Below are 27,974 nucleotides of genomic sequence, written 5' to 3' on the forward strand. Positions count from 1 at the left end.
TATATGGATATATCTGACCATAAATGGAAACTGCTCCTTGTTATTCACGTCTGACTCCGTCCCCTTTCCTCAGGTCGTTCGGGGTTGGTTCTGGGTAGCGAAAAGGCCTATGCCCAAGTGGGGGTAGTAAAAGAAAATAAGCGAAGGTCTGCTATGTGTTAATTATTACACTGAAGCAAAAATATAGTAAGGAAATACAAAAGTATATTGTGGTTTTCTCCAACTAATCTATTGATCCTTACAATATGAAAAATATATGGGTATGCGAGACATTTAATAACACAGTTTTTTCTTTCTTATGGGCATCATAAGTAAGGTCACAGGCACGTGGAAAAACGTAGTTATTTACGCTCCAACCTTCCGGTCACTGTATAAGTCTACTTATAATATTGTGTCTACCTTCAAGCACTGTGTCTACCTTCAACCCCGTATTCTTATTAGAGAACGATCACAGACGGAATTGTACTCTAAGGATTACACTCTCATAGCTAATGTATATACGCAAAGTGTTTGTGAAGTACACTCCCTTAAACCCCTTTTTCCATATCTGTTATCGGAATCATTTTTGGCATCAGATTCAAAACTTAATAATAATAATAACTATCTACCTACTATATCTGCACTATATCATTTAACTCACATATTGACATTTGTTTTCATTAATCTTACAGAACGTGTTCATACCTGTTATCGGAATCATTTTTGGCATCAGATTAAAATTTTAGCTGCGCACAAAGAGAACGAGACGGCTATGTGTTCGTATCTATGGGTAAACTACTAACCTCCCTGTTGTATTATTTCGTAAAACTTCATTTCGCTTCTCAACAGAGCCCCTAGCTGCTACAATCTCTCCCTAAACTATTTCTCTAGTGGAATCCTGAACTGAAAGTTGGGAATTTTTCCTATTACTCTTAAAATTAATGGCCTTAGCTTACGCCTCTGTCCGAACGTTTAGTGACGTCACGGGTGGGCGGAGCTACGGCGCCCCCGCTATGTTCGAGAACATTCTAATGTCGCGTCGAAACTCAGTTTAACCAAAATCAGCTGAAATATATTTGTAGCTATCTCCTATTGTATGTTCTTCAATGATTATAGTAAGGCTCTTTGCCAACACATCTTGATAGGCAGACATAGAATAGAATAAATTCATGGTCTATTAAGGCTCTATTTTCTACTTTGCTTCTTGGTTGAGTAAAACCGTTACGACGTCCATAATACCCAGTCTCTCAAATCAACACTCAAATAAATAAATAGATAAATAAAACGAAATTCCAAAAATAATATCCCTTCAAAATTCCTGTCCTTACAACTATATTTTATGATGCGAGTATTATTACGACACATCGTATATCTGGCAGCTAATGCTGCCCGCGAGATTTTGAACAGTACTGAAGAGGTTAACAAGCTAATCCCTCTGAAACTATTACACTAACACTTGTCCCCTTTTCTCTTGTAAAGCGAAACTATACAGGCACTCCTCCAGTCCTCCGGCATTCTACCCTCTCTCCAGCAAACATTAGATAACCTCACCAGCCAGTCCACCATCATTGTACCTAAGTTTTTTAGACATTCTGCATTGCATCCATCCAGACCAGGTGCCTTACCTACTTTCATCATCTTAAACACTGCCTTCACTTCATCCTTCCTTATTTCTCCTCCATTTTCCTCACTCATCACAGTAATTTTCTTAGCATTTCCTACTGCATCTATCTTTCCCTCCCTATCCTCCTTCACATTTAGCAACTCTGCCCATCTTCCCCTTACTGCCTTCTCCATTATCATCTCTCCATCTGCACCTTTTACCTTTTCTCCTCTACTTGATTTGCCTCCTCTTCCTCTCTTAATTTCTTTCCAAAACATCTTTTTATTGCTTTCAAAATTTTCTGTCATACTCTTACCCCATTTCACATCTGCTCTCCTCTTTGCCTCCTTTACCTTGTGCTTTACTTCTCTTTTCTTTTCTTTGTACCCTTAGAAAGGGCTAAATGTGATAAAGACGACAGAAAGGCAAAGAAATTATCACAAAGTTAAATAGCAGTAGGAAAGGAGAAAGTTTATGGTAGTATATGTGCCCCCAAAAACAAAGGCTTGGTCTGATAGCGATCACTCAGAATTACTGGAAGACACAAAGAATGAATTATCCAAGATACTGATAAATGGAGGAAACATAATTATGGGTGACTTTAATGCAAAGGAAATAAATTGGGAAGAATTGACAATAAAAGGTGGAGAGGAATTCTGGGGCAACATTCTACTGGATTTGACCATTGATTATACATTGACTCAATGGGTCAAGGAAAACACTGTATATAGAAATTAGGAAGAACCATCAAGACTAGATTTGATATTCACTTCTGAGCCTGATATTGTGGACAAAATGAATTATAAGACACCAATGGGGAAGAGTGACCACATAATGATAGAGTTTGAACTCGTGGAACAAAATGAAGTGAGAAGAAATGAGAAACACAGAGAAGGGAGATTAATGTACAACAAAACTGACTTTGTAAAACTTAGAAAAAAAAATTCTAAACGCTAACTGGGAAATATTTTCAGATAATGAAACAAAGATGGAAGAGAAATTATACATACTTAAGGAAAAATACAAGGAGGGAACAGATAAATATGTACCTAGAAAGAAACAAAAAAGGGTTTACATAAAGTGTTGGTATAACAAGAAGTGTAGTGATGCTAAAGATAGAAGAGACAAAGCCTAAAGATGGGAAAAAAAATTAACAAATGGCAAATATATATCAAACTGAGAAATGAATATGTAGATATACGTAGAGGAAAAAATAAACTACGAAAAAGATATAATAGACTAATGCAAAGACCAGCCTAAACTATTTTACAGATATGTAAATGACAAAACTAAAAGACAAACATGAAATAATGAAAATGTGCAAAGGAAACAAAGAATATACAGAAGATGTAGAAATGGCTGAAGTAATGACCAGGCATTTTAGGTCTGTATTTACAATTGAAAGCCCACAAATTTGAGATGAAGGACAGCGAGAAAGATCCTCTGCAATGAAAGAAATAACGGTGACACAGAAGGAAAAAGGGACCAAATAAAGAATCTTCATGTCAGAAAGTCATATGGGACCGATGGAATAGCGAACTGGATATTGAAAGAATGTATAGATAACTTAGACAAAATACACAAGATAATTGACTTCTCACTCAAAGAAGGAAAGGTACCACAGGATTGGAAAAATGTAAATATTGTACCAATATATGAAGGAGGAGACAAAAAAAAATCCAACAAATTATTGTCTGGTATCCCTTACAAGCAAAATTGCAAAAATATGCAAAAAAGTTATTAAAAATAAATGGATTAAACATTTGGAAGAGAACAATATACAAAACAACAATTTGGATTTAGAAGTGGAAGATCATGTACTACAAACTTAATATGCTTTTACTCAAGATTAATAGAAATAATACAAGAAAGAGATGGGCAGATTGTGCCTTCTTGGACTTACAAAAGGCATTTGACAAAGTACCACACAAAAAGCTAAGAAAAATTGAAACAATAGGTGGAATACAAGGAAAATTATTGGGATTTATGAAAGATTTCTTGAACGGAAGAAAAATGAGGGTGGTACTTAGAGACAAGAATTCAAATTGGGAAGATATACGCGGAGTCCCCCAATGCTCTATTGGCTCCGATAATGTTTGCTATTTATATAAGTAATGTGGATGAAGGTGTGGAATGTTATATGATCTTCTTTGCAGATGATGTGGAACTATTAACCCCTTCCATACGGTGCCGCACACGTAGGCGTCATGGACTTAGATCTCGGTGGCAGCAGCCAATGCCAGCCGTACGACGTGTCGTAATAATACTCGCATCATAAAATATAGTCACCGCTTATATCGATCGTTCTCTCTTCACCCGTGAATTTTGATAACCATAGAAAATGCGATTACAAAAGAATTAGAAAGAATGTCATTATGGAGGGGCGACTACAATAAATATAATCAAGACGCCGATATGGCAGCCTCGCGAATACACTCGCTCCCCATGACGCCTACTTGTGCAGCACCGTATGGAAGGGGTTAAAGAGAATGAATACAGAGGAAGATTGCAAATCTTTTCAAGAAGACCTGGACAAAGTCTGGAAATGGAGTCAAAAGAGTGAAGTGAATTTTAACATTAAGAAATGCAGTATAATGGAATTTAGAAAAAGCAAAAATAGAATCTCGGTTCAATATAAAATTGGTACAAAGTAAAAACTAAAGTAAATGCAGAAAGGGGCCTAGGAGTAACTATCTCAAATGACATGACACCAGACAAACATGTCAACAAATTAGTCAGAGAAACTTTTAACTTATTAAGATCAATGAATGTGGCCTTTGACTACATGGATGAAGAGATGGTAAAGAAAATACTAGTTACACTGATAAGACCAAAATTGGAATACGCAGCATCACTGGACATCTAGTACCAAAAAAAAACATAAACTAGAAAGAATTAAAAGAGCAATGACAAAGATGGCACCAACAATTTGCAATTTGACATACAAACAAAGATTGGACAAACTAAATTTACCAACCCTAGAACAACAAAGAGAAAGAGGTGATTTGATAACCATTTACAGAATACTGAAAGGGATGGAAATTCTTGATAGGGATGACCTACTTTAAAATGGGACATAAGAGCTACAGGAGGACACAGGAAGAAACTTAAGAAGGACAGTTACAGAAGAGATCTGAAAAAGAATAGCTTTCCACACAGAGTAATAGATATCTGGAACAAACTGAAAGAGGAAACAGTGTTAAAACTATACATTACATGACTTTAAGAAAAAACTGGATGCGGATAGATACAGCAGTGGATCACTACAAGCACAGCTCTCCTCCCGCAAGATACAACTAGGTAAATACACACACACTTTTTCTGTTGTAAAGGAAGAGACATAGGCAGTTTTCTTGTTCTCTTTCATCAGTTGTGGTTGACAAACCACAGAAAATGCAATCAAGCCTGTTCATAGTAAACTCTCTCCTACATACAAAAATGAATAGTTCATAAAATGAGGGTGGGGCATGATGAAGAATGTCCATATGATCATTCATATCTTTCTGTACATGAAAAAAACGTTACATGCATATACCAAAGGCTCTTTCCCCCGAACAAGGGAGGTATCCACAAAAAAAGTTAAAAAATATATATATATATATATATGCATATGCATACATCCATGAATTGGTATCACCAACTCATGCCTCAGCACCAACTGCCAAATGTATGACAACCCAACACTTGCGACTCATACCACCCACATAGGTGTCATCATACCAGAATGGTTAAAAAGAATGCCCACCCGTGGAATAGGATGTCTCCTTTCCCTTGCTAAGACACCTCACTTTATGGATTACAGTTGTTTTGGGTGTGTGTGTACTTACCTAGTTGTATCTTACAGGAAGGGGAGCTATGCTTGTGGTGTCCTGCCTGTATCTTGCCATATCTAATTTGTACTTAAATTCTTGTATTGTTTTTGCACACACTATTGTTTCATCTAGTATTTTCCATACATCCACCACTGTGGGGAAGCTGTTTTTTCTATAACTGTCCTTTTTTAAGTTTCTTTCCATATCCCCCTGTTTTTCTTATCTCAATGTAGTAAGTCGTCTCTGTCAAAGACTTCACCTTCTATAATTCTGTAGATGGTCAACAAGTCATCTCTTTCTCTTCTTTGTTCCATAGTCGGTAGTTCTAGTTTTGACAATCTTCAAATGATATTTTTGATAGTGTTGGGGCCATCTTCATAATGTGTGTATGTTAGGGTGGAGGTAGTGGAGTAATCTCTGGACTTATGTGAGGAATAGTCAAATTAAAGCAAATACTATTCAAGAATTTAAGAACAAACGTGATGCTGAAAGATACAATGACAAGTCATTACGAGCATAGCTCCCTTCCTGTATACAATTAGGTAAATAACCACCATACATATACCACACCCAATAAAAAAGAAAAAAAAATCCCTTCCATCCTAACTCCTCATGGATAAAGGGTCATCCCTGTACCCTGCTACATTGCTTAAGTCAGAGGCAGTTTAGCAAAACCAACACCTCCACAATAGGGCGAGACAGCTGAAGCTGGTTTACTTCCATTTTTTCATTACTTGGCAACCCCTCTCCCAACATCCACTCAAGAAATATTCAAAGCAGACAAGAAAAAATACCTTTGGACCATGTCAGTTTCTCGTGTATTTGCCAGCTAAGATGAAAGGGAAACAAATGGGGGATGGGATGGGTAGGGGTGGGTGCATGGCTTGGCTGGCTACTTTCCTTATAAGGGGAAAGAAGCATTTGGTATATAGATATATGACCAATTTCTACTTAAATCAGTTTAAGCTTTATGAGACTTCTATAATTCTCTCCAGGTATATCCATACATACATATACCAATGGCTTTTACCCCCATACAAGAGAGGTAGTCAAAGCCATAAATCCACTCCCACCCATTTCATCCCCACATACTTCACTCCCATTTAATCGGCAACCCCCCTCCCCTCTGTCCCCTCATGCAGAAAAAGAGATGGGGAGAAATTCCTTCGGGCTGCATCAAAATATTATTCACACATACTCCCTCACCCCCACCCACTCCCATGCATCACAGCATCATCCATACACAGCCATTCTCCACTCACCTCTATCTTCTGTCTTCTATCTTCCTTCCTCAACAGACATTCCCCTCTTTCCCAATGCCCCATTTGCCTCATCCATCTCATCCTTGGTTGCCCCCTCATGTTCACTCCCTCCACCTCTGCCTTCCACACCTCTTTTACTAATTTTTCATTACTCATTCTTTCCATGTGCCCAAACCATCCCAATATTCTTTTCATCAATCCCATCTCCCAACTCCCTTTCTACTCCTACTCTTCTCCTCACCTTGTTTCTCACTCTGCCGAACCTAGTAACCCCCACCATACTTCTCAGGCCTTTCATCTCAAACCCATTTAAACTCCTCTCTTCCTCTCTTATGTTCATGTTTCTACCCCATATAGTGCTGTCAGCACAATCACTCCCTCATATAGTCTCCTCATAGCATCCATTCCCAAATGTCTATTTCTCATTACACTTTTTAATTACGCAAGGCATTATTTGCTTCTCTCAACCTACATTCTACCTCCACTTCTACTCCTCCCTTTCCTGCCATATTAGCACCCAAGTATCTAAAGCTATCCACTTCCACCAGCCTCTTTCCCTTAATACTCACTTCCAATTTCTGTCATCCTCTCTCCTGCATCTCATCACCTTACTTTTACCCACATTTATCTTCAACTATCTTCTTTTGCACACCTTCCCAAACTCCATCACTAACTTCCTTAATCCCTCCTCTGATCCTGCTACAATCACAGTGTGATCAGCCAACCGCAACTGGTGGCTTATCTCCCACTTTTCTCCATTTCATTTAACCATCTCCAATCCCTGGTCCATTGCCCTTGCATTTACCTCTTGCACTATCCCATCCATGTACACATTAGATAGCCATGGGGACATAACGCATTCCTGGGAAAGTCCCACCTTTACCTCAAACCACTCACTCTCACCACTTCTAATTCTAACACTGGCTCTACTACTCCTGTAAAAACTCTTGATTGCTCTTAACAGCTTTCCTCCTATCCCATATATCTATGATACCTCCCATAGTGCCTTTTTGTCTACCCTGTCATAAGTCTTTTCTAAATCCATAAAGGCCCAAAAAACATCCTTACCTTTTCCTAAAGCTCACATATCTGCCTTACCACAAAAATCTGATATACACAGCCCCTACCTGTCTTAAACCCACACCGTTCCACACCAATCCCTCTGTTCCTTTCTTAATATTCTGTCAAAAAGTCCCATAAGCCTTCCCAGCTACACTCAAACTGATCCCTCTGAAACTGTTATACTCACACTTGACCCCTTTTCCTTTGTAAAATGGAACTATACAGGCACTCCACCTGTCCTTCAGCACTCTACCCTCTTTTAGACAAACATTAAACAACCTCACCAGCCAGTCCACAATCACTGTATCTACCATTTTTTGACACTGCATGACACCAGTCTAACCCAGGTGCTTTTAACTGCTCTTATCATTTTAATAGCTGCTTTCACCTCAGTTTTCCTTATTTCTCCTCAATGTGCCTCATTCATCAATATCGTTTTCTTACTGCTTCCCACTGCAACTACCTTTCCCTCCCTATCCTCCTTCACATTTACCAACTCCCTAAAATACTCTGCCCATCTTCTTCTTACTGCCTTCTCTTCCATTATCATCTCTCCATCTGCACCTTTTACCTTTTTTTCTCTACTTAATTCCAGGTATATACAGGGACATAAATGATAAGCCAGAATGCATTACCTACATTGGCGATGGCAGCCAATACGTTGTAGGCACCCAATCAGGATCAGTATTTCTGCGAGAGACCAGAAGCATCACCCACAGCATTGCTTCAGGACAATTCTTCAATCGGTCTCTGTTCAGATTATCGGCTAGTCCACACAAGTAAGTCTTTTATATATATATATATATTTTTGTGTGTGTGTGTGTGTATTTACCTAGTTGTATTTTACGAGAAGGGGAGCTATGCTCGTGGTGTCCCATCTTCATATCTCATTTTATCTAAACTATTTTTAAATTCATGTATTGTTTTTGCACACACCACTTTCTCATCTAACTTGTTCCAACTGTCTATTACTCTGTGAGGAAAGCTGTTCTTTTTCAGATCTCTTCTATAGCTGTCTTTCTTGATTTTCTTTCCGTGTCCTCTTGTATTTCTATCATCCTATTTTATCAGATTCTCTCTATCAGTAATTTCTATGCCTTTCATGATTCTGTAAATAGCTATCAAATCTCTTCTCTTCTTTGCTCTAGTGTCTGTAGTTCAAGTTTTGCTAGTCTCTCTTCATATGATAGTTTTGAGAGTGTTGGTGCCAATTTTGTAATTGCTCTTTGTATTCTTTCAAGTTTTTTTATACATTTTTTTGTACTTGGTGACCATATCGTTGCTGCATATTCCAGTCTTGGTCTTATCAGGGTGATTAGAATTTTCTTCACCATTTCTTCATCCAGGTATGTAAATGCAACTTTGATTGTTGTTATTAAATTATAAGTTTCTCCAAAAATCTTATTTATATGTTTCTCAGGTGACATATTATTCATAACAATGACTCCCAGGTCCTTCTCATTTTCTACTTTTTTTATTCCTTCTTCTCCCAATTTATATGATCCTGTTATTCTGTTTTTGCCTTTTCCAAATTCCATTATTACTACACTTTTTTGTATTGAACTCCATCTCCCACTTCCTACTCCATTCCTGTACTTTATTTAGATTACTCTGTAGTGATTCACAATCTTCTTCCGTGTTCACTCTTTTCAGTAGTTTTGCATCATCTGCAAAGAAGCTCGTATAGCTTTCAATTCCTTCATCCATATCATTAATATATATACCAAACATTATTGGGGCCAGAACTGTTCCTTGCGGAACACCGCTTATTACTTCATCCCATTTTGAGTGTTTATCTCTTAAAACTACTCTCATTTTCCTTTCTTGCAAAAAGTCTTCCATCCAATTAAGCAGTTTGCCCTGTATTCCTCCTTCAGTTTCTAATTTCTTAAGCAACTTCTTATGTGGTACTTTGTCAAAAGCTTTTTTTAGGTCTAGAAATGCACAATCAGCCCATCCATCTCTTTCTTGTATTATATCTATTAGCCTTAAATAGAAACATATTAAATTGGTGATGCATGATCGTCCTTGTCTGAATCCAAATTGCCTTGGATTTAACACAGTTTTTTTTTTTCTAAATATTTTACCCATCTACTTTTGACAATTCTTTCACAAAGTTTTGCTATTGTACTTGTTAGAGAGACTGGTCTATAGTTGGTAGGGTCTTCTTTATTTCCTCCTTTATATATAGGTACTATATTTGCTTTTTTCCTATCTTCTGGGACTTTTCCTTCTTTCAAGGAACTGTTTATTATGCTATGTATTTTGTCTGCCAGTTCATTCCTGCATTGTTTCAAAATCCAGTTTGCTATTTCATCTGGTCCATGCGATTTTCTGACATCAAGATTACTCAAGTGTTTCAATATTTTGTTCTTTGTTACTTCTATTTCTTTCATGGGAGGGACTTTCTCTTTCCATTCGATCTCTCCAGGTTGTAAGTTCTCCCTTGTAAACACCGATTAAAAAAGCTTGTTCATAATTTCTGCCCTTTCTATTTCCTCTGCGTATTCAACTTCTTGTCGTAGTTTCTCTAATTCTTGTTTGTTTTTGAGTTTGTTGTTTACAAATCTGTAAAATAGTTTTGGTTGATCTTTACATTTTTCTGACATCTTTTTCATATTTTCTCTTTTCCTCTCTGCACACTTGTACATATTCATTTCTATAACAAGTATATATTTTCCATTTTTCAGGTCTTTTGTCTTTCTTTGGTCCAAGCTTTAACTCTTTTGCTTTTAACTCCCTACAACTTTTGTTTTACCAGCACTTTACATATTCTTTTTCTTGCTTTTTTCTTGGGACATGCTTTTCCACTCCTTTTTTATAAATTTTTCTCAAAATATTCCATTTCTCTTCCACTGTTGTTTCCTCTTTGTATATTATTTCCCACTTTCTGAAAGAATTCTCTTATTTTATCAAAATTTGTTTTTGCGTACATCATTCTTCCTTTGGTATATTGTTCATTTCTTTTCATGTATTTTTCCTCATTTAGTTCTAGTTCAATCAATATGTGGTCACTTTTACTTATTGGTGTCTTATATTCAATCTTTTCCACTATTTCAGGTTCTGATGTGATTATTAAGTCTAGTCTCGATGGTTCCTCATTTCTATACCTAGTGTTCTCTTGAATCCATTGTGTCATTGTATGGTCAATAATCATCTCAAGTAGAACATTTCCCCATGAGTCGTCTCCACCCTTTACTGTCATCTCTTCCGAGCAGACTTCTTTGCAATTATAGCCGCCCATCATAACCATTCTTCCTCCATCTTCCATTATCTTATTTAATGTTATCCTTGTGTCTTCTAACATACTTTTATGTTCACTCTCTTCCCATGAGGCTGTTTTTGGAGGCACATAATTTATTACAAACTTTCTGCTCTTCTTATCTCTGTCTTCCATTTTGATCATAGTCATCTCTACTGTATTCTTTCCATCTGTAACACTCCTCACGTTTATATCCTTCTTAGTCAGGAACATAACTCCATCCCCTTGTTTTGTCTCTGTTTCTAATCCAATGATTATATGCATCATGTCCTACACTGTTGGTTGGTAGTGGACCTTTTAATTTTGTCTCTACAATTTCCATTATGTCCGGTTCTTTTTCCTTCAAATAATCATTCAGTTCATTCAATCCTGTTATTAATCCATCTATATTTGTGTAAGACACTCTTAGTTTTCTGCTACTTCCATTGTATTTTCTGTTTCCCTTTTGTTTTTCTCTGGTATGGCCCATTTCCTCACTTTCATATTCACTACTCTCCAATAGAATTCCTCTTTTTCTGACTGTTCTGTTCTCATTTTTTTCCTTAGCTTCTTGTCTTTTCATTTTTTCCTTTCTCTTTCCTCTTTATTCATTTTTCTCTTTATCCATACCTTTTTATATTGTTCACAGTTTGCTAGTTTCCCTGTTTTTGCTAAGATATTCTCTGCTGTCATTTGTGACCTGAATTTAACCTTAATTGGTCTGATCTTATCTGCACTATATTTCCCGAGCTATACATTTCTTTAATTTGTTTCGCGATTTCAGGTTCATCTTCCTGAACTAATTCTAGTAAACTGCTTTTTCTTTTTCCTCTTTGATTCTTGTGTTTTTATTTAGACTATACTTCTCTTCCATTCCTAATATAATTATAAATTCTTTATCTGCTAAGTCTCTTACTATATTCTCCTTCTGTCTTATCACTTTAATAACTGTGTCTTCAGTTTGTTCTTTCATCTGTTGTATTACTATATTATTAAATGCAATTTTGCTGTTCTCTTGGATTTTTTTCCAACCCTGTGCTTCTTTTGCTATGGACTCTTTATTCTCTTTATTCTTCTTTAATTCCTCATTCTCATCTTCTACTTCTTTTAATTGTCTTTTTAATACTTCTATTTGTTTAGTTAGTTTTTGGTTCACCTTCTCTAATTCTTCCAATTTTTCAACTCTTGTGTGATCTTCGTGAGTTCACCGAACCTATCCTCCCAATGTTTGACAATTTTCTCAAGTTTTTCCTCTAGGCTTGCTAATCGGGGAGGGTTGGCTTCCCCCCCACATTAAATCCTTGGAAATTGTTATCTTCACCTTCCTTTGTGCTGCTCTTATCTATATTTCTAATCTTTACATTTTTGTTAGTCCCTTCATCGCCACGAAATTGATCTGGCCTGCGTTTGTTTATATGGCATCTGCCTGCCTGGACCAAGTCCTCCCCTTCCTCATTTCCTTCCATTTCCCTCAGTGATCCCTCCCCATCTCCTTTTCCATCACCTTCCCACTACACCACAAGCTTTCCCCTTCCCTATAAATACAACACAGGTACTTCCTTGTTGTGATACTCGAAATTCTTGGATAACTCCAGTGTGTGAACTTCGCTGTCTCTTTGACCAACGTATGTGTGTGTATTTACCTAGTTGTATTTATAAACCTAGTTGTATTTTACGGGAAGGGGAGCTATGCTCGTGGTGACCCGTCTTCATATCTCATTTTATCTAGACTGTTTTTAAATTCGTATATTGTTTTTGCACACCACATTTTCATGTAACTTGTTCCAAATGCCTATTACCCTGTGGGGAAAGCTGTTCTTTTTCAGGTCTCTTCTATAATTGTATTTTTTTCTTTCTTTTTGTGTCCTTGTGTATCTCTACTAGCCCATTTTATTAGATCCTCTCAATCAATAATTTCTATGCCTTTCATGATTTTATAAGTAGCAAGTTTCCTCTCTCTTCTTTGCTCTAATGTCTGTAGCTCAAGTTTTGCCAGTGTCTCCTCATATGATAGTTCTGAGAGCATTGGTGCCAATTTCGTAATTGCTCTTTGTATTCTTTCAAGTTTCTTATATATATTTTTTTTGTACTTGGTGACCACGTCATTGCTGCATATTCCAATCTTGGTCTTATCAAAGTGACTAGTATTTTCTTCACCATTTCCTTGTCCAGGTATTATGCCACTTTGATTGTTCTTATTAGATTACAAGTTTCTCAAAAAATTTTGTTTATATGTTTCTCGGGACATATTCATAACAATGACTCTCAGGTACTTCTCATTTTCTACTTTTTTTAATTTCTTCCTCTCCCAATTTATATGATCCCACTATTCTTTTTTTGCTTCTTCCAGATTCCATTATATTACACTTCTTGATATTGAATTCCATCTCCCACTTCCTACTCCATTCCCATACTTTATTGAAATCACTCTACAGCAACTCACAATCTTCTACAGTGTTCACTTTTTTCAACAATTTTGCATCGTTCACAAAGGTCATTCATTTTTCAATTCCTTTATCCATATCATTAATATATATATACATACATATACCAAAGGCCTTTCCCCCCTTACAAGGGAGGTAGCCACAAAACAAAGGCATAAAATCCATTCCCACCCATTCCAACCCTAATACACTCCGCTCCCCTCCACCCTCTACCCTCCCTCTCATCTTGGCACTTCCTGGATAATGGGTTATCCCTGCATCTTCTTCACTGTCCTGGATCAGCAGTGACTCAAGACACAGCACATCCACAGCAAGGCCGCTTCATTAAATCAGCGACCCCTCATCTCTGTCCCCTCATGCAGAAAAGGAGAAGATGGGGGGGAAATCCCATCCATTCCACCTCATGCATCTCAACATCATCCATGTACAACCATTTTCCATTCACCCCTGTCTTCTGTCCTCTCCCATCCTTCCTCAACAGACATTCCCCTCTTCCCCAAAACCCCTTTCGCCCCATCCATCCATCTCATCCTAGGTCACCCCCTCATGTTCACTCCCTCCACATCTGCCTTCCATACCTCTTTTATTAGTCTTTCTTCACTCATTCTTTCCATGTGTCCAAACCATCCTAATATTCTTTCATCAACCCTATCTCCCAGCTCCTTTTCCACCCCTGTTCTCCTCCTCACCTCCTCATTTCTCACTCTATCTAGCCTAGTAACCCCCATCATACTTCTCAGACACCTCATCTCAAACACATTCAAACTCCTCCTCTCTTCCTCTCTTATGTTCCATGTTTCTGCCCCATACAGTAGTGTCAGCACAATCACTCCTTCATACAATCTCCTCTTAGCATCCATTCCCAAATGTCTATTTCTCATGACACTTTTTAATCCACCAAGGCATTTACTCGCTTCTCTCAATCTACATTGTACCTCCACTCCTCCCTTTCCTGCCACATTTGCATCCAAGTATCTAAAACTATCCACTTCCTCCAGTCGCTCTCCCTTAATCACTTCCAAACAGTGACGCCTACGTAGGCGGCATGAGGAGCAAGTGGGTACGCGATGATGCCGACGTTGGCATCTTGATTATATTTATTGTAGTCGTACCTACGTAACCTCCATTCTCTCTAAACTGGTTTCATCATATTTTCTATGGTTATCAAAATTCATGGGTGAAAGAGAACGAACTATTGAGCACTGACTTTATTTTTTATAATGCAATTATTATAACGCAACATCGCACGTCGGGCAGCTAATGCTGCCAGATGTGCGATGTGCCCCGGAGTGAAGAGGTTAATGCTCACTTCCAGTTTGCTGCCACTTTCACCCCTTGTACATCTCATCACCTTAGTTTTACCCGCATTAATCTTCAACTTTCTTTTTTCGCACACTCCCCCAAACTCCGTCACTAACTTCCTCAATCCCTCCACTGATCCTGCTACAAGCACAGTGTCATTGACAAACAACAGCTGGCTCACCTCCCACTTTTCTCCATTTTCTTTAACCATCTCCAATCCCTGACCCACCACCCTTGCATTTACCTCTCGCACCACCCCATCCATGTAAAGATTGAACAGCCAGGGCAACATAACTCATCCCAGACAAAGTCCCACCTTTACCTCGAACCACTCACTCTCTCCTGACACAAGCTCTACTACTCTCATAAAAACTCCTGAGAGCTCCTAAAAGCTTTCCTCCTATCCCGTATATCTACAAAACCTCCCACAGTGCCTTCCTGTCTACCCTGTCATAAACCTTTTCCAGATCCATAAAAGCCCAAGTATACTTGGTTGCGAATGTGGCAAGAAAGGGAGTGGGGGTGGAGTTAGAATGTAAGTACATACATATACCAAAGGCTTTTTCCCCCTTACACGGATAGTAGCCAAAAAGAAAAATGCCTAGAAATCACTCTCACCCATTTCATTTCCCATATATTCCACTCCCCTCCTCCCTCCCTCCTATCTTGGCACCTCCTGGATGACAGGTCATCCCTGCATCCTGTCCACTGCCCTGGGTCAGAAGCAATGTCGCAAGACACTGCACATCCACAGCAAGGCCGCTTCATAAATTCGGCAACCCCCCTTCTCTGTCCCCTTATGCAGGAAGGGAGAAGACGGGGAGAAATCCCCTCGGGCTGTGTCAAAAATTTTCTCATACATACTTCCTCACCCCCCATCCCCCACCCACTACCCCTCATACATCACAGCCTCATCTATACACAACCCTTCTCCATTCACCCCTATCTTCTGTCCTCTCCCGTCCTTCCTCTACAGACATTCCTCTCTTTTGTAATGCCCCTTTTACCCCATCCATCCATCTCATCCTAGGACACCCCCTCATATTCACTCCTTCCACCTCTGCCTTCCACACTTCTTTTACTAATCTTTCTTCCCTCATTCTTTCCATGTGTCCAAACCATCCTAATACTCTTTCATCAACCCTGTCTCCCAGCTCCCTTTCCACCCCTGTTCTCCTCCTCACCTCATTTCTCACTCTATCTAGCCTAGTAACCCCTATCATACTTCTCAGACATTTCATCTCAAACACATTCAAACTCCTTCTCTCTTCCTCTCTCATGTTCCATGTTTCTGCCCCGTACATTGGTGTTGGCACAATCACTCCTTCATATAACCTCCTCTTAGCATCCATTCCCAGATGTCTATTTCTCATGACACTTTTTAATCCACCAAGGCATTTACTCGTTTCTCTCAATCTACATTCTACCTCCACCCCCCACTTCTCCCTTTCCTGTCACATTTGCACCCAAGTATCTAAAACTATCCACTTCTTCCAGTTTCTCACCCTTAATACTCACTTCCAGCCTACTGTCACTCTCTCCCCTTGTACATTTCATCACCTTACGTTTGCCCATATTTATCTTCAGCTTCCTTCTTTCACACACCTTCTCAAACTCTGTCACTAACTTCCTCAATCCTTCCTCTGATCCAGATACAAGGACAGTGTTGTCAGCAAACAACAGCTGGCTCACTGCCCACTTTTCTCCATTTTCTTAAATCATCTCCAACCCCTGACACCCTACCCTTGCATTCACCTCTCACACCACCCCATCCATGTAAAGATTGAACAGCCAGGGCGACATAACATCCCCTGATGAATCCCACCTTTACCTCAAACCATTCACTCTCTCCATTTCTAATCCTAACACAAGCTCTACTACTCTCATAAAAACTCTTGACTGCTCTTAGCAGCTTTCCTCCTATCCCATATATCTGCAATACCTCCCACAGTGCCTTTCTGTCTACCCTGTTGTAAGCCTTTTCCAGATTCATAAAAGCCAAAAAGACTTCCTTACTTTTTCCTATAGCTTTCTCACATATCTGTCTTACCACAAAAATCTGATCTACACATCCCCTACCTGTCCTAAAACCACACTGTTCCTCACCAATTACTCCCTCTGTTCCTCTCCTAATCCTCTCAATCAAGACTCTCCCATAAGCCTTCCCAACTACACTCAACAAGCTGATCCCTCTGTAACACTACACTCACACTTGTCCCCCTTTCCTTTGTAAAACGGAACTATACAGGCACTCCTCCAGTCCTCTGGCACTCAACCCTCTCTTAAACAAACATTAAATAACCTCACCAGCCAGTCCACCATAACTGTACCTTCTTTCTTCAGACATTCTGCATGGCATCCATCCAATCCAGGTGCCTTACCTGCTCTCATCATCTTAACAGCTGCTTTCACTTCATCCTTCCCTATTTCTCCACCATTTTCCTCACTCATCACTCTCATTTTCTTAGCTCTTCCCACTGCAACTACCTTTCCCTCCCTGTCCTCCTTCACATTTAGTAACTCCTTAAAATACTCTACCCACCCTCCTCTCACTGCCTTCTCTTCCATTATCATCTCTCCATCTTCACCTTTTACCTTTTCTTCTCTACTTGATTCGCCTCCTCTTCCTCTTTTAACTTCCAAAACATCTTTTTATTGCTTTCAAAATTTTCTGTCATACTCTTACCCCATTTCACATCTGCTCTCCTCTTTGCTTCCTTTATCTTATGCTTAACTTCCTTTCTCTTTACTTTGTACCTCTCATACGATTCCCTCGTCCTAATTTGTAGCAAATCTATGAATGCCTGCTTCTTCTCTTCTACACCCTTCTTTGCTTCCTCATCCCACCATTCACTACTCTTCCTTCTATTTCCTCCTGCCCTCCTTGTTCCACCCACCATCTTTGCACACCTTATGACTCCCTCCTTGAACCATCCCCATTGCTCCTCCACTCCTAGTTCTACTCTATCTTTTACTCTGTCCCACCACTCAACTTCCTATACTCATTCTGCTTTTTTTTCTTATTTAAACAGTTCACTCTAAATACCTCCCTACCTTCTGCCCTTTTCCACCTATTCTCCACTCTCAATTTACCTTCCACCAGGAAATGATCTGATATTCCCCCACTCTCTCCCCTTAGAACATGTACATGCTTAACTCTTCCTACTATACTCCTGGTCACCACTATATAGTCCATTAAAGCTCTATCTGCCACCCTTCCATCCACCACCCTCTCCCATGTGTACTTATGCTTGACTTTCTTCTTAAACACTGTATTTGCTATCTTTAACTCTTCTAAGACACATCTATACCATCAACTCTCTCCTATTCTCCACTCTCAATTTACCTTCCACCAGGAAATGATCTGATATTCCCCCACTCTCTCCCCTTAGAACATGTACATGCTTAACTTTTCCTACTATACTCATGGTCACCACTATATAGTCCATTAACGCTCTATCTGCCACCCTTCCATCCACCACCCTCTCCCATGTGTACTTATGCTTGACTTTCTTCTTAAACACTGTATTTGCTATCATCAACTCTTTCAAGACACATCTCCACCATCAACTCTCTCCTATTCTCCACTCTCAATTTACCTTCCACCAGGAAATGATCTGATATTCCCCCACTCTCTCCCCTTAGAACATGTACATCCTTAACTCTTCCTACCATACTCCTGGTCACCACTATATAGTCCATTAATGCTCTATCTGCCACCCTTCCATCCACCACCCTCTCCCATGTGTACTTATGCTTGACTTTCTTCTTAAACACTGTATTTGCTATCATCAACTCTTTCAAGACACATCTCCACTATGATTTTTGCCTCGAACTCCATACTTCCCAATCACTCTGTCAGTTGGTTCATTTCCTACCCTAGAATTTAGGTCTCCCAATACAACTACATTGACATTTCTCCCTAATCCCTCTGTACACTCATTTATATCTACCCAAAATGCCTCCCTTTCCTCTACGTTCTTCTCACTACCAGGCCCATACGCACTTACAAAAACCCATATCTCCCTTCCCAGCTTCACCTTCATCCACATCAACCTTGATGACACCTCCTTCCACTCCACTACCCGCTTACTTATCCCTCTTCACTTACTAGTATAGCCACCCCTTCTCTCCCTCATCCCCTCTTCACTCCTGAGTACCTCCCAGCTACACTCCCAAACTCACAGTTGCCCTTTCCTTTCATTTTAGTTTCACTCAAAGCCAGTACATCCATCTTTCTTCTCACAAACATACTACCTATCTCATCCCTTTTACTCTCATCTGTACCACATCCACACGCATTAAAAGACCCAAACCCTAGGGTACTGGTTGGAAAGCTCCCAGACCCTCTTATGCCTTTACTTTCTTTTTTAGGAATGTCCCCTTTCTGGGCTACAGGTAATAGGACTCATAATCCCATCCCCATCCCTTTTTTGTCGCCTTCTACGACTCAAGTGGAAATATTTGGTGGCAGTATTCTTTTCCCCCACCACAGGGTAGGTAGGCAAAAAAAGGAAATGAATATTCAGAGAAATTGTACAGGACAGTAACAAGGGGTTGGGGGACAGCATATGGAGGGACAGTCGTAGTATAAAAGTGTCATCATTTTTCTATGTAGAGAGTTTTCCTCCATCACAGACAAAATGATGTTTGGCTCTGGTCCGTAGGGGTGCCCCATATAGACCCTAAAGTATCAACTGCATGCTACTTTGCCACAATAACATGCAGCCAATACCCCAGACGGGGTTGAATGTAGATTGAGAAAAGCGAGTGAATGTCTTGGTGGATTAAAAAGTGTAATGAGAAATAGACATCTGGGAATGGATGCTAAGAGGAGGTTATATGAAGGAGTGATTGTGCCAACAGCACTGTACGGGGCAGAAACATGGAACATAAGAGAAGAAGAGAGAAGGAGTTTGAATGTGTTTGAGATGAAATATCTGAGAAGTATGATAGGGGTTACTAGGCTAGATAGAGTGAGAAATGAGGAGGTGAGGAGGAGAACAGGGGTGGAAAGGGAGCTGGGAGATAGGGTTGATGAAAGTGTATTGGGATGGTTTGGACACATGGAAAGAATGAGTGAAGAAATATCAGTAAAAGAGGTGTGGAAGGAGTGAATATGAGGGGGCGTCCTAGGATGAGATGAATGGACGGGGTGAAAGGGGCATCACAAAAGAGAGGAATGTCTGTTGAGGAAGGACAGGAGAGGACAGAAGATAGGGGTGAATGGAGAAGGGTTGTGTATGGATGATGCTGTGATGCATGAGGGGGAGTGGGTGGGGGATGGGGGGTGAGGAAGTATGTATGAGAACAAGTTTGATGCAGCCCAAAGGGATTTCTCCCTGTCTTCTCTTTTTCTGCATGAGGGGGCAGAGAGGGGGGGTCGCCGAATTTATGAAGCGGCCTTGCTGTGGATGTGCTGTGTCTTGCGACACTGCTTCTGACCCAGGGCAGTGGACAGGATGCAGGGATGACCCATCATCCAGGAGGTGCCAAGATAAGAGGGAGGGAGGAGGGTGGAGGGGAGTGAAATATATAAGAAATGGAATGGGTGGGAGTGGTTTCTATGCCTTTTTCTTTTTGGCTATCCCCTGTGTAAGGGGGAAAAAGCCTTTGGTATATGTATGTATGTATTTTGTGTTCCAGAATAAGAAACGGTAAAGTTATACATGAAAAGATGACCACCGGACTTATTCAATTTTCCATCTTTACAGACCTAACCATGTAGCAGCCATTGCCAATGAAAGTAGAGTCCTTGTGCTGTGCACAAACAGTGATAAGCTTGAAGTACGGTAAGTTGCAAACAGTCAATCAGTCTGTCTATCTGTTGCCCTTGGACTTGCAGAAGACCCATGGCCCCTGGGTGGGTCTGTAAGTCACTCAGGGAAGATGTTTTGTTGTGTAGTGAATGCTGTGGAGCACTGTAATATGAGGTGCTCTGTGATATAACTGCTTAGTCCACAAATACACATAATATTCTTGTTGAAAATCAAATAGATGTTTAGATAAATGCCATTTCATGTAGAAATTTATTCTGCTGTTTCATAGCCCTTTTTTTTCTCATTTCAGCTATGAAGATGACCGTCACAGTGATTTTGTTCGTGGCCTCACGTGGACAGATGCGAACACTTTGGTGACTTGTGGATGGGATAAAGACGTCTTTATGCATACAATATAGACTGTAATAGTAAATTAACCCTTTTGTTAAAAGGCTGTTGGTACATATATACAGCTACCAGGGAGGTGGTGGCTTGTTTCCCCAATCCTCACCCTCAGCCAAATAAGATCTAGTAGAAGCTAGAGTAAAAGTAATAGCACTCAACTGCCATGTTTCACTGACTGGACAGCTACAGCTCCACAGTAATCGGCAACAGTCCTTAGGCCCTTCCATAGATCCCTCAGGGAAGAAATATTGGACTGCTGTCTGTGATGCATTAAATTGGGTCTAACTCTGTTAGGTATAAACAACAGAATGGAGCAAAAGGGTTAATGGTAATGAAATATATTAAGACTTTGAAATAAGTGTGAAGTAGCTACTGCAATCTGTAAGTTCTTCCATACTAGCTGACAATATATCTTATTTTGGCAGCTCCTGGGCTATGTTATTTCCCATGGCATCTCCTATGTAGGAAAAGGGTTAAACATGATAGTACGTACATACACCAAAAGGCCCTTTCCCCTTTATGAGAGGGGTGGCCCAGCCAAGGCACATCCTTCACCCTTCCCATATCCATCCAAAACCCATTTGTTGTCCATTTTATCTTGGCTCCTTATGGATGAGAGGTCATCTTTGTGTCCTGTCCACTGCTCAGTTCAGGAGCAGTATCTGTCTATATACCAAAAGGTTTCTTGCCCCATAAGGGGGAGGTCAGTCAAGGATTTTATAAAGGGTTCTGGTTGGAGTTCTCCCAGACCCTCTTATGCTTTGACGTCTCATAGAATGAACATAAAGAGAGCAGGATTCCTAGTTCCATCATGACATTACTGAAATACTTTGGAATTTTGTTTTGTGAATACAGATAGTTTTTAATTTATGTGATATGTAAGGACTGAGAGGCATCATGTAAATAAAAATATTACCTAAATAAGTTGGGGGGAGGGCGGGTGAGTAGAAGGGCACCAAGTTATCTACCACATAAAACCTTTTTTGTGCTCCAGTAGAAATATTGTTTATTATACTAAATCAAGAACAATTATACATGGTGGTCTTTGCATTTTCTGTTTTTCTTTGCTCATACTGTACATTCTAGAGATGAACAGCTTATGGTATATTTCTGGATTTCAAAAAAATTAACCCAACTTAATTTAGAAAAAAGTGTATAATTTTAATTTAATGTATTATTTTATGAGTCATGTTAAACCAAATTTACATAAGATAAACTCGTAAATTGGGAACTACCTGTTGAGTACCAAATCACCCATGCCATGGAGATTACAAAATGGCCTGATAGAAGCCAGAAGAGGTGGACTACTTCTCAGTACATCTGGAGGTTAAGATTTTAGAAACAAAATACATAGCAGACCTTGAACTTTCATTTCATATGTGGATGTAGTAAACATGATATTGAAATGTACATAATACTGAATCTGAGGAAATGTTTTACCAATGACGTTCCGTTTTCAACAATCCTTAACATCCCTCAGAAAATAAACTACTTCATATTATAAAGACTTTCTTACCCTATATCTTGTAGGAAAAATACTGTTATTCTCTTGAAGCACATGAAGAATTGAACTTCAAATCCATTAAATCAGTCTGTTCATTGCTTTGGTTCTCTCATGCAGGAGGCCCAGTCCATGAACCCTAGGAAACCAGCCATAGCTGCTGGATGAGCCCATAAGTATTTCAGTAGTAGTGGTATTGGGAGATCTCAATGCTAGGGTAGGAGACAAACCAATAGATTGATTGGGAAGTGTGGAGATTTGTCTAAAGAGTTGATGATAGCGAATACAGTGTATAGGAAGAAAGTCAAGTATGCATGGAAGAGGGTGGTGGATGGAAGGATGATAGGGCTTTAACCTCTTCAGTACGGGCCAAAATCTCGCGGGCAGCATTAGCTGCCAGACGTACGATGTGTCATAATAATACTCGCATCATACAATATAGTCACCGCTTATATCGATCGTTCTCTCTTTCACCCGTGAATTTTGATAACCATAGAAAATGTGATGAAGACAGTTTAGAGAGTATGTCATTACGCAGGGGCAACTACAATAAATATAATCAAGACGCCGATATGGCAGCCTTGCATATCCACTTGCGGCACCGTATGGAAGGGGTTAATGGACTACAGTGGTAACCAGGAGAAGAGTAGGAATGGTTTTGGATGTACAGTGCTCAACAAGGAAGTACGAATGGTTAGTGAGAATGAGTGATGAGGAGAATGAATGAGTCATAAATCAATAAACAAAAGCTCACTTCGTACCTCTAATACTTTGATGGGTGGCCTTTATGTGCAATGATCTCACGAAGGCGGTTTGGAATGGAAGTGGCGTACTTGGCAAGATATGCAGGGGTTATACTAGCCCAGGATTGGCGAATGGCTGCCTCGAGCTTGGGCACAGAGCTCATATCTTTACCGTGCAGGTCTTGTTTAATGTGGTTCCACGGGTTTTCTATTGGGTTTATGTCAGGACTAGTGCCTGGCCAGTCTGCTATGTAAGGTGACAGTCTTTAAGCCACTGAGTAACACTACGAGCAGTGTGGGCTGGGGCGTGATCTTGTTGAAAGATGTTAGCACCTGAGCTATTAAAAGAATCCTCCAGGTGGTCATTTAAGAGTTCATAATAAACATATTGGTTCACTTTTACATTTTTCGGTAGTACAACAAGGCTCTGAATTCCTCTTCCACTAAAACTTCCCCAATAGAAAACCTGTGGAACCACATTAAACAAGACCTGCAGGGTAAAGATACGAGCTCTGTGCCCAAGCTCGAGGCAGCCATTTGCCAATCCTGGGCTAGTATAACCCCTGCACATCTTGCCAAATACGCCACTTCCATTCCAAACCGCCTTCGTGAGATCATTGCACATAAAGGCCACCCATCAAAGTATTAGAGGTACGAAGTGAGCTTTTGTTTATTGATTTTATGACTCATTCATTCTCCTCATCACTCATTCTCGCTAACCATTTGTACTCCCTTGTCAAGCACTGTATGTTCTAAGGTATATCAGATTTTTTGATGGAAGGTAAATTGAGAGTGGATGATAGATGGGGAAGAGGATAAGGACAGAAGGTAGGGAGAAACTTAGAGTAAACTGTTTAAATGAGAAAGAAAAGGAGAACAAGAAGCTGAAAGAAGAGTGGGAGGGAGTGAAGGATAGTAGAACTAGGAGTGGAGGAGGAATAGGGATGTTTCAAGGAGGGAGTCACAAGGTGTGCAAAGATGGTGTGTGGAACAAGGAGGAAGTAAAAGGAAGGGTAGTGAGTGATGGGATGATAAAGCAGTGAAGATTGTAGAAGAAAAAGCATTCACAGATTGGTTACAAAATAGGATGAGAGAATCATATGAGAAGTACTAAGAAAAAAGAGAAGCAGTTACCTAGTTATATCTGATGGGAAGGGAATCTACACTCATGGTGTCCCATCTCTGTATCTCACCATATCTAATTTGCTCTTAATTTTTTTTTATTGTTTTTGCACACACTATTGTTTCATCAAGTATGTTCCATAAATCCACCACTTTTTTTTTTTCTTTTTTTTTTTTTTTTTCCTTTCCTCTCTTCTATAACTGTCCTTCTTGAGTTTCCTTCCATGTCCTCTTGTGTTTCTCTTATCCCAGTTTAGTAAGTCATCTCTATCAAGGACTTCCACACCTCACATAATTCTGTAGATGGTCAACAGGTCACCTCTTTCTCTTTGTTCCAGAGTCAGTAGTTCTAGTTTTGACAATCTTCATATGACATTTTTGATAGTGCTGGGGCCATCTTCATAGTTGCGCTCTGGATTCTCTCAATCTTCCTTATATTCTTCTTAGTCAAGGAGAGCAGATGTAAAATTGGGTAAGAGTATGACAAAATTTGAAAGTAATAAAAAGATGTTTTGGTAGGAAATTAAGAGGGGAAGGGGAGGTGAATCAAGTAGAGAAAAAAAGGTAAAAGGTACAAATGGAGAGATGGTAATGGAAGACACAACAGTAAGAGGAAGATGGGCAGAGTATTTTAAGGAGTTGGTTAAATGTGAAGGAGGATAGGGAGGGAAAGGTAGTTGCAGTGGGAAGCACTAAGAAAATGACAATGATGAGTGAGGAGAAATAAGAAAAGATGAGGTGAAAGCTATTATTAAGATGATAAGAGCAGGTAAGGCACCTGGGTTAGAATGGTGTCATGCAGTGTCTAAAAAAGGGAGATACAGTGATTGTGGACTGGCTGGTGAGGCTATCTTATGTTTGTCGAAAAGAATGCCTGTATAGTTCTGCTTTATAAAGGAAAAGGGGATAAATGTGAATATAGTAGTTTCAGAGGGAATTTATTGAGTTCAGTTGGGAAGGCTTATGGGGCAGTTTTGATTGAGAGTATTAAGAAAGGAACAAAGAAGTAATTGATGAAGAACATTGTGGGTTTAGAATAGGTTGAGGTTGTATGGATCAGATTTTTACTTAGTTTTACCTAGTTTTATTATACAGGAATGGAGCTATACTCTTGGTGACCCATCTTTGTATCTTTCAGCATCAAGTTTTTTCTTAAAATCTTGAATAGTGTTTGCACACACTGTTTCCTTATCTAATTCATTCCAGATATCCAGCACTCTATGTGGGAAGCTTTTTTTAGATCTCTTCCATAGTTATCTTTTTTGAGTTTCTTTTCATGTCTTGTTTTTTCATTGTCCCATTTTAATAAATCATCCCTATCTAGGATTTCCATTCCTTTTATGATTCTGTAGATAGTCAGCAGATCTCCTCTTTCTCTTCTTTGTTCCAGAGTTGGTAGTTCCGATTTGGACAACATTTGTCCGTATGATAATTTGGGGGGGGTCTCTATTCCCTCACAGTCCTGTGAACTTTCATTTGTGAATACCGATTTGAAATGATTGTTCGTAATTTCAGCCATTTCTACTTCTGTATATTCATAATTTCCCTGGCGCAGCTTTTCCATTTTTTTTTTTTTTTTTTTTTTTTTTTTTTTTAAGTTTACCATTTACATACCTGTAAAATAGTTTAGGTTGTTCCTTGCATTTTTCTATTATATCTCTTCCATAGTTTCTCTTTTCATCTGTATTTTTACATAATCATTTCTTAGTTTGATATATGTTTGCCATTTACTCTTTTCTTTTTTCCATTTTTTTTTCCAAGCTTTGTCTCCTATCCTTAGCCTCACTACATTTTTTGTTGTACCAGCTTTTTATGTATACTCTTGCTTTTGTTGTACATATTTTTTCACTCCCTCATTATGAATTTCTTTTAATATATCCCATTTCTCTTCCATCTTTGTTTCTTCATTTAGGAATTTATCCCAGTTTGTGTTTCGAAAGAATTTTTTGAGTTTCTCAAAATTAGTTTTGTTGTCCATTAGTCTTCCTTTTCTATGTTACTCATTTCATCTTAAGTCCATTTACTCTTTTCGAATTCTATTAGTACATGGTCACTCTTCCCTATTGGAGTTTTGTAATCAATTCTGTCCACAATTTCAGGTTCTGACATAAGTATTATATCTAGTCTTGATGGTTCCTCATTGTTTCTGTATGTGGTATTTTCTTTTATCCACTGAGTCATTTTGTATTCAATGGTCATATCAAGTATGCCCCAGAGGTCTTCACCCTTCACTGTCATTTCTTCCCAACATATTTCTTTTGAATTAAAATCACCCATAATTACTATATTTTCTCTTTCAGCATATTAGTTCATATTTTGTGTCTTCCAACAGTTTGGAATGATTGCTTTCTGTCTAGGACTATGTTTTAGGGAGTTTGAAGGTGTAGGATATGTACGATATGTTGGGCCGATATATCGGCAACGCGCAAGCCGTACTCGGCGCTGCCGCGCATGATCGGGCCCAGTACACTGTAGACCATGTTATATTAAAGTCTATTATACGTGGCGCAGTGATAGATCAAACCTACGCTACCCACCATGGCTGGAAGTGCGACATGGACATGTCCACAGCAGCGTTCCGGTCGTGGAGATGTTCGATGCAGTGCTGGCTGGACCTGAATGGGTGGGCACCGACGGAGGCCGTCCTGTACATCCGCCTCCATTGCACGCCTCCTCTGCAACGCTCCTTGGATGCCAGTTTCACCGCAGCCGAGTGGACCGTTAAGGAAACCTTGGACTCGATCAGTGGCATCGCCCTCCAGGCGACCAACCAGGCAGCCGACTGGTGCAGGTTCTTCACCGCTCGCCAGGAACGCAACGAGTCCATAAGTGAGTACTTTACTCGGTCTGCTCAGTGTGCGGCGGATTGCGAATTTAAGTGCCCCCATTGTGACAGTAGCTTGTCTGAGTACATGCTGCTCCGTAAGCTAGTGAGTGGTTTGGAGAGTGTTGGGTTAAAGGAGGAGGTGTTTCGCAAGTGTGATTCGTTTAAGGATACAGATTCCTTGCGTAAGTTTTGTGTGGCGTTCGAGGCGGCTCACAAGGACGCCGCTCCCCCAGGTCAGGACGGTAATTTTGGACGGGAGACGCTAACGCCAACGGCGGCGGTGACTCAGCTGCCAGGCGCACCGCAAGAGGATCTCCAGCCTCAGGTCGCTGGGACCCGCCCGCCACCCCACAAGCCCCGCTGTGGCAACTGTGGGGGCAAACACAAGCCAGGGAAAGGCATGTGTCCTGCGGAGACGCTGACATGCTACGGGTGCGGCAAGACCGGTCATCTACGTCGCCTGTGCAGGAAGAGTAAAAAAGCAGCTGCGACGGAGGAGGGGGAAGCCTCCGGTATAGTAATTGCAGCCGCAGGGAAAGCCCAGAGCCAGCCGTGTATCAGGGTGACCGTCAGCGACACACGGAAGGAGAAGACATCGGCCAGGATCCGAGTGGTACCGGACACAGGAACCCAGGTGTGTGTTGCGGGACCAGGCCTGCTAGCCGCCCTGGGCGTTGATACGACATCGCTAGTGAGCCGGGGCAGCCTGCGTGACGTGGCGAATGTGAGCCTGAAACCCATGGGCGCAGTCACCTGTCGCATGCAACATGGCAGCAGGTTCACGACGCAAGATTTCTTCGTCGTGAAGACCGCCTCCCGGTGCTACATTTCCTTACAGAAAATGTGCCACAGCTAGAGAACTGGCTTCTCCGCCATTTTTCTGGGTCAACGTTCAACACTGACAGGAGCCCT

General features: G+C 40.1%; 1 protein-coding gene across 2 annotated transcripts in view; it reads left to right on the forward strand.

Moving 5' to 3' along the window:
* LOC143041741 (methylosome protein WDR77-like) overlaps positions 1–22,380 on the forward strand; it is a 105,346-nt gene extending 82,966 nt beyond the window's left edge. Inside the window, exons 7-9 of one of the 2 annotated variants that reach the window (XM_076213754.1) lie at positions 8,314–8,497; positions 20,420–20,497; positions 20,775–22,380. In XM_076213754.1, coding sequence (XP_076069869.1) covers positions 8,314–8,497; positions 20,420–20,497; positions 20,775–20,883 — 371 coding nt within the window. In that variant the 3' untranslated portion in view covers positions 20,884–22,380. The remainder of the gene's footprint in view (positions 1–8,313; positions 8,498–20,419; positions 20,498–20,774) is intronic. The other variant, XM_076213753.1, reaches the window with a different exon arrangement.
* Positions 22,381–27,974: the final 5,594 nt, after the last annotated feature.

This window comes from Oratosquilla oratoria, chromosome 32 (genome assembly GCF_046742065.1).
Source record: "Oratosquilla oratoria isolate Oo_2021 chromosome 32, ASM4674206v1, whole genome shotgun sequence".
Lineage (NCBI taxonomy): Eukaryota > Metazoa > Arthropoda > Malacostraca > Stomatopoda > Squillidae > Oratosquilla > Oratosquilla oratoria.